General features: G+C 46.1%; 1 protein-coding gene across 6 annotated transcripts in view; it reads right to left on the bottom strand.

The window, feature by feature from the left end:
- IDUA (alpha-L-iduronidase) overlaps positions 1–6,772 on the bottom strand; it is a 54,218-nt gene extending 47,446 nt beyond the window's left edge. For 3 of the 6 annotated variants that reach the window (XR_013585924.1, XM_078599255.1, XM_078599257.1), the window contains exons 1-2: positions 5,917–6,772; positions 205–345 (exon numbers count right to left, since the gene is read on the bottom strand). Coding sequence is in view for 5 of the 6 variants with exons in the window: in XM_078599255.1 (XP_078455381.1) it covers positions 205–345; positions 5,917–6,059 (284 nt within the window). In the remaining variant the exon portion in view is untranslated. Of the gene's footprint in view, positions 1–204; positions 362–5,916 lie in introns of those variants that run through there. The other 3 variants (XM_078599256.1, XM_078599258.1, XM_078599259.1) reach the window with 3 other exon arrangements.
- Positions 6,773–8,206: the final 1,434 nt, after the last annotated feature.

The raw sequence follows: 8,206 nt of genomic DNA, 5'->3' as shown, positions 1-8,206 counted from the left end.
CAACCATGAACCCCTGCTCGGCCATCGCGTGTTCTGTATTCATGAATAACAACAGCAGTGTTGCAGAAAAACAAGCTCCGTCATTTAAATGAATGGCATGTCAAGGGCAAATGTGTTTGTGCGCAGGAAAAACACGAACTATGCATAAGCAAAACAAGGTGCTGAGTGACGGGTACAGACCAGTTGGTCACTTGTGCGTCTCACCGCGCGGTAACGAGCTCCAACAGCCAGTGGATGCGCACCTGCCGGATCCCGCCGTGCGGCACAGCGCCCACGTAAGCCATGTTGAGCCGCTCATCGGGACTCAGCATAAACTTGTCGGCCTGATTGTGGGGCAAAGGGGGGCTGAAAAGGAGAAGACAAACCCGAATCTAACATGTTCAACATCTTGATTTAAAGCTTTCGTGACTGCAGGGATTCATATTCTTGGTTCTTGCGGTAAAGTCACGTAGAAGGGAAATAATAAAATATTATAAATATAAAACAACATTCTCACGACGTTTTGACTGCAACACAAGCAATCATCATCACCTGATGCAAATTCTCACGACGTTTCGACTGCAACACAAGCAATCATCATCATTACCTGATCATCATCACCTGATGATGATTGCTTGTGTTGCAGTAGAAACGTCGTGAGAATTTTGTATTGTTTTATATTAGTATTATTTTATTATTTCCCTTCTACGTGACTTTACCGAAAGAACCACGAATATGTTCAACATCGGTGAAGATCAATCCACTGCTGCCAAGTCGTCGCCATCTCTTAAGTCGTGTATTGTGACAATCCCCCTATCACCTGAACACCAGCTGCGACTGTTCCAGGGTGTACTTCTACTGGGGGAACGATATGTGAATGTACTTCACGCTGGCTAGGATGTATTGGTGAAGATACCCATGCCTTCTTTCTACACAGTAGCCACGACGAAGCGTGATATCCAATGATTTATCATCCAAATTGTTGTTGGAAGGTTCAACGATGATTTAATGTAACAATAATTTACAATCGTTTATCAATTCACTGCTGGATGAAGGTTTACCAATGCTGTGTCAGTCCTGGGGGGTTGTTTGACCATCCTTCACCAGACTGGACAGTGCGGTTCGTTGAAAGGTGATGCATGGGGAGTGAGATACGATTCTGATAGCAGTCGCCACTAATGTTAGCCGTGGAGGAAATCCAACTGACGAGACAGTTTTAGTGTAGTTTGACTAACACTGCACCACCACTGGTATTCATTTTCATTTGTTCAACTTGCAAGACTTTGATACTAGTCTTTTTCGGGGTCTTTTTATAGCATCATCAATCATGATCTTGACGAAGGCCTTCCCAAGCCTTTTCCATTTCTCATGACGCTGCGATGTAATTCATATTCCACTTAACACCTGCACACCAGCTAAATCCATCACTTTATCTCAACAGTGTACGTCATCTGAGTTCTAATATCACTTGTTGTACATGTTAACGGTGATCGGGAATATAACTCAAGAGCCAGGTTCACAGTGTATTGAGTTGTTTTTAAAATAAGCTTTTGTTTTTGGGCACAAGCAGCGATGGAAAACGCATTAATGCCTTGACAGCCAACATTATACTCATCAAGTCAAATGGTTGAGAACACTGCAACAAACTTGGCAGCTATAGTCCATTTAACTTGAGTAAACAACAGGGTACTCTGTATGGTGCCTGCCTTTTGTTTTCATGCGGTGATGAGATTTTCACAAAACCAACCACGTACAGTGCAATGGATAAATTATAAATCTTCCAAAAAGTCATAATTTTTCAATAATAATAAATCGCACCACCTTTCCTCTGCAAGATTTTTTTTCGAGAATGCAGTTCCAAAAATTGGAATATATTCTCATTCCCAAGTGAATTATCACATTGGAGACATTGCCGCAGACGGTCACTGTGGCCGCATGGCTTTCCTACGCACAAAGGATCAACACAATACTGTACTGTAATTGTATGAACTTGAGCATGTCAGCAGGCAAGCCACGTGCAAACCATTACTTTTAGGACTCTTGGTCATAATGCATTGTCAGTGTGGGCAGGAAATGAGTTTGCAAGAATCTGAACAATGAAAACACGCTTCTGAGCACTGCAGAGTGTGCGCAGTGCGCCCTCTACCGCATCTACTTACGAAATGTAACCTGCAATCACGGAATTGCATTAATGTATAATTCCCAGGTCTATCATGTAACACGAAATAGCGACCGATTCTCCCTTGGTTAAACAAAAACCATCAACCCCTAGATTACGGGGCTGTAGTTAAAAATTATTTATCTTATACTTATGCACTGTTATTTTAAACTCTTAGATACTTACACATGACAATATCCTAATATCGAAAATGGAACACGTTTACAGTACTATTATCCTACACCTTTTAAAGAGAATAGGATGAATATTGCAATAGTCAAATAAAATGAAATACATTAATTGGAAACCAAAAATGTACATCCCTTTGTTAATCCACTCGTGGATGATTGCCTCCCCATGCCTTGTAGGTCAAAATGAAATTCTTTTACACGTTGTATACACTACGATCAAACTTATGGAGCCTCTGTCTCAAAGGCTTCCCAAAATCCCCATCTCCACACTCAATATTAACCAAAATGCCATTGCAAGACTTCTCACCCATACTGTCAACGAGACCACATCAGCCTCCACTGGTTTCAAATCCAATCCCGGATCAACGTTAACATCCCAGTCACCATCGATCAAGAGTTTCCATTGACTCGCCTCTCCTTGTCTTATTCGATATTTACAAGAGCGCCTTTTCGTAAGGCGCGTAATATATTTAAAGGGTCGCTATAATACAATAATGATACTGGTAGGAACCCACTGGTTCCACCAGCCCGCAGGGGATTATTGTGTCCGTCCGTCCGTCGTGCAAGGAGGGGCTGGGTGGGGAGGGGCTGGGTGGGGAGGGGCTGGTCACCCCGTGGTGCCCTTATACAACTCAACGTTTAACCTACTCACGCCGGCTTGTGCCCGCCCTCACAGTCGGGCGTATTTGCGGAATACACCACGCCGCCGTTGACCCTGGCCATTGACTGAGCAACCCAACGTTACTACCAGCTCCCTCCGCAGGAATGTGTTTTGGATTGCCGTGGTGTGCAAGGGAATGAGGAATTGTGACTGCGATCGAGGAGGCCTACTTCGGTTTACGAAAGGGTAGGGAAAGGTCGGGATGAAGTGTCGGGGCGAGGAAGAGACTGGGCAATGTAGAAAAGGAACGCCGGTTTTTTTCTCTCGTCTGCATATGACTGTCAAAATAAAACGTGACAACTCTTTATGCACAGCGTCTTGAGATACGGTCGCAATTTGGACGCGATATCTAACCACATTGTGTTGTAATTGCAGTACAATTCAGGATATTGTATGCGACCCCTGTATTTCATCAGCACGCGTCAACATAACCATGAAGACAATCGAGACAACAACGTCTGACACTTTCTAACGTTTAACCAACTCCCAAAGGTCACGAGAAAACAGCTGGAGCAATCTCGGGTAGGACAATGTCCGCGTTCTCAGCAGAGGGCAGTATAGCAACATAGTTACGGGTACTTTGGTTTAAAGCGTCGGCTTTCGCGACCAATATCGTCCATGATATGTTTTTTTTTGGGTTAGATCGGTACTTTGTCAGTTTCAGTTTCATTTATTTGGTATAGCCTTGTGAGCCATTCGGCTCTTGAATCGGGTGCAACCGCAACAAACAAAAAACAAAAAAATGAACAAGAAAACATCTTAAAGTGACTAAGCCCAAACAGAAACATCCAGGAAAAAACTGCAAAGTCTTCCAGAAAAAAAGCACCGTACACCAACGCTGTGCAAAAATCCCAGTGGGATACAAGTCAAACAACAACAACCACAAGACAACTTAGATTAAAGCCATCATTCTAACTCCGTACTACAACAAACATGGCCAAACCAAAAAACTTTTCGAAATCACCAAAATAAAGCCATAAGCAATGTAACAGTGATCATAGGAACTGTGACCGAAATTTCACGGTTGGCTCAGAGTCTACGGCTCCTCTCCGCCTTCACCAAAGCACACTCAACCCTGACGAGCGCGGTGAAGTTTTAGTAAAGCACGGGTCAAGTAACTCCCACGGCGTGCGAGGGGAGGAAGCACTTATTCTAATAGTGGGATGACAAACGGGGCTCTACATTTACGCCGTACATTCAATACAATAGGTATAACGTGTGTGTGTGCGGGGCTGTCAGACACGTGCACAGTGCACTAATTGCGAATACTGCAGGGGGTTGGACATCGTGTGAAGAGAGACAACTTTTTGTTAGCAAATGTAGAGGCGAAATTCACGAACTGCCTTGCAGCAGTGGCAGCGATAAGTGCGTTTCATTTACAGTTATCCCACTAAAATAAGGAGGCATTTTGAAGAAGCGACGCTTTTAGTTAAACGTCTCTGCATACATCATTGGACCTCCTTAGCTAGTACCAAAATATGATAATAGGTTTTCCCCTTTTTTTCTGACAACAAAACAGGTGTTAAGATGTTAAAACACCAAACTGAAACCTTTTACAAGGACTCATGTCTGCATTCACAACAATATTTGTGGTCAGAATGAAAACAAAAAACGCCTTTTGGCGTCCTCTGGTCTACCACCGTTTGAGACGAGGCTTCAAAGAAAGCTGTCTGGTGTGGACCAGTTTCAAAGACAATGCATATATTATCAGAGTATAATCTTTATTTGAAGCTTTCGTGACTGCAGGAATCCATACTCTTTGGTTCTTTCGGTGAAGTCAATATTTTATACCTACGTGACTTTACCGAAAGAACCAAAGAGTATTATCCGATAATCAGAGTATGATTTTTGTTTGCATTCTGACCACAAATATTGTGGTTAATGTAGGCATTATTTCTTGTAAAAGGTTTCAGTTTGGTGTTTTAACATCTTAACACCTGTTTTGTTGCCAGAAAAAAAGGGAAAACCTATTCTCACGTCTCTGCGTACACTTGCACGGTGTCCCACAAATCTCAATACACTTCAACGCTTTCCTCTGTAACGCATGGGAGTCACCAATTTCACAATACACGTAAATATCACCCCCTGTTGAGAAATAATGAAGAGCACCGTTACCATCAGTGCGGTAAAGTGTTTATAAATCGATCACCCTGGGAAAGAAAGGCTCAACACAATTTCTTGCACGCCTGCCACCGCTGTTGGAATCGCCTTCACGAGAGGGAGCTCCAAACATCTTCCAGCGGGTATTTGGCCTACTCTTCCACGCTGGTCAGACATCTCGGAAGAGGTGGGTGTACCCACACTTTAACCCGACCACACTCGACCCACCGATGGACGATCGACTAAACTTGTGGTGTGTATACTCATTTATGATGCTGGGTGGGGGCACGTGAATGGCGAGGCATTCGTGAGACTTTCGAGGAAACAACGATTTCAATTGCCGCACCGGGAAATCAAACCACTCCACCCCCCCACCCCCTACCAAAACGGGTCGACCTCCGCATTTGCAACATTTGCTAATTTGTGCGGTTGTTACAACATCGTTTCGAGTGACGAAGACAATGATGATTCTATATCTTCTTAGGTTTTTTCGGTAAAGTCACGTAGGACGGTCCCACCTGATGACGGAGACTTGTGTTGCCTCCGAAACGTCGTGATTTTTGTTTTTTATTTTATTTTATTTTCATTAATTTTGACCTACGTGACTTTACCGAAAAAACCTAAGAAGATGATTCCTTGCAGTCACGAAAGCTTCAAATCTAGAATGATTCTATATTTGAAGCTTTCGTGACTGCAAGGGTCCATACATAGTCTTTGGGTTTTTTTTTGTACCGAAAAAGCCAAAGAGTAAAGACAACGATGGTAGCGGATGGATGGTGGAGGCGGTGTGTGTGGTTTGTGGTGGCGTTGTGGGTGAAACCACCAACCAGAATCCCGTGCTCGTCCAGAAGTGATGGAGGTGACCCGTGGTATTGGAGACGTCCACGGTCACGGACCGAGGTTGGCACGCGGTGGCGGCCGAGACGAGGCAGAGGGCGACGCACGCGAGTTGGCACCCACGGGCGTTCATTACGATCCCGATTGTGGCTCGTCACGTCCACGTCGACTGGGGAAACTCGTGGCCGTCAGCTGTGCAACAACGTCTGTTCCAGAGGTATCCCCACCCCTCCTCCTCCTTCAAACGCCAAGCGGCCAGCAACACGCAGCACTATCCATATACATATCCGATATGGGTTTTTTTAAACAATAAAAACGGCAGTGTGTGCGTGAAACGGTCTGAAATGCGCCTTACGAATGACGGGAAGTCTGTGTTACTTACACTTTATATATATATGTCTAAATATACTTGACCGTAGTATTTGCCAGCTTAAAGGCAAATGTCGTCCAGGGGCGAAAGAATCCCATGAAATGACTGCATCACCACCGTGGTGCCACATTTATACCGGCATGGCTACATTCCATCCCTGGCAATCTCTAGACTTCAAGGCTTTTGAACTTGATATCCTACGGAGACAAGCGGCGAGTTTTATCCCCCCCCCCCAAAAAAAATGTTTGTTTTGATTTTAACCGTGCAATCACTGAACGTCGATCTTTAAAAAGCGCCCGCGGCGACACTGAGCGGACGTAAAAAAAAACACCCCGAGATTAAACAACAAACCCCTATAGACTGCACCAGGGCACGTTACGGTACGATAGTGGTTGATGGTGGTGGTGGTGCGGTGTTGTGGGCAGTCCGGGATATTCACGAAGTCAACTCTCCTCTCTTTTGAAGCTACCCCTTGAACCCCGACTTGAACCGGACAGGATCTGGCTAAGGCTACTCCTGTATCCGGCGTGGTGGTGGGAGGAGAAATGCGTAAAATTAGTGTGACTAACAAGTAACATTGCGCTTAAGACTCGATAAATTTGGGGATGGCGCTTTTTGTGGTCACAAAAACTGAGCAAGGGAACGAAAAATGAAAATCTGCTGCCGGTGATGACTCGGATGTGGGGTCGGGGAGATTGAGATCGTGTCACTTTAGATGTATTATTACTCGTGGGTAGTTGTGGGTATGTGGTCAGGATTAGCTTTAGGGTTCGTGTTAGGACAGTACTTATACTGTTAGGAAACACCTGGTTCCACCAGCCCACAGGAGAATATTGTGTCCGTCCGTCGTGCATCCAAAAATGGGAGGGGTGGGGAGGGGCTAGGTGGGGAGGGTGGGGAGGGTGTTGAGGGGCTGGGTGAGGAGGGTGGGGAGGGGCTGGGTGGGGAGGATGGGGCTGGGTGGGGGGTGGGAGGGGTGAGGCTGGGTGGGGAGGATGGGGGTGGGAGGGGTGGGGCTGGGTGGGGAGGATGGGGGTGGGAGGGGTGGGGCTGGGTGGGGAGGGGCTGGGTGATGCTGGGTGTGGAGGGGCTGGTCACCCGGTGGTGCCCTTATAAAACTCAACGTTTAATAATCGTCGTTGGTTTAGGGGTAATGCAAGCGCAGTGGCTGGTTGACTATTTGGTAAAGTTAGTCGCTGGTTAGCTAGTTGGGTTAGTGGGGGTTGGTTTGCCCCCAAAAATGTTTGGCCCATCTTGCAATGTGCGCGAACTTGCGGCTATAATGAAGTATGTAAGTTCAGGGTATCAAGTGACTGGTGAGCGACTATTGAGCTATACCTCAATTTTATAAAATTACCTCTTAAGTCAGCCTTAGGTTAACGACTACTCCAACCCTTACACGAATGAACACTAAGTGTATCAGTTTCGGAGAGACAACCCATGCACATCCCCCCATGCATTTGTAAACAAAACAACGATCCATAACAACAGTATACACTTCGTCCCGCCATAGGAACGTGGGATTTTCAATGAAATTCTGACAAACTAATAAGAAGCAACCCACCCCAAAACCATCACTGGACTAACTTAATTTGACTCGGGTAGCGCCAAGGTTTAATTTCATGGCAACTCCAACGCGGCCACATTGAGTGAGGATAGACTTTTAAATTAAAGGGGTGATGGTGGGGTGGTGGTGGGGGGTGGTGAGAGGGTGGTGGTGATGTGGTGGTGGGGGGGGGTGGTGAGAGGTTGGTGGTGGTGATGTGGTGGTGGGTGGTGGTGGGGGATGGTGGTTGGGTGGTGGTGGTAGGGGGGTGGTGGGGGGGTGGAGAGAGGGTGGTGGGGGGGGTGGGGGGTGGTGGGCGGGTCGTAGTGGGGGGGGGGTCGTAGTGGGGGGGAGCGGTGGTGCA

This window comes from Lampetra planeri, chromosome 12 (genome assembly GCF_965212315.1).
Source record: "Lampetra planeri chromosome 12, kcLamPlan1.2.h2, whole genome shotgun sequence".
NCBI lineage: Eukaryota > Metazoa > Chordata > Hyperoartia > Petromyzontiformes > Petromyzontidae > Lampetra > Lampetra planeri.
Note: the sequence above shows the minus strand (reverse complement) of the source record. Positions and strands in the feature narration are given on the sequence as shown.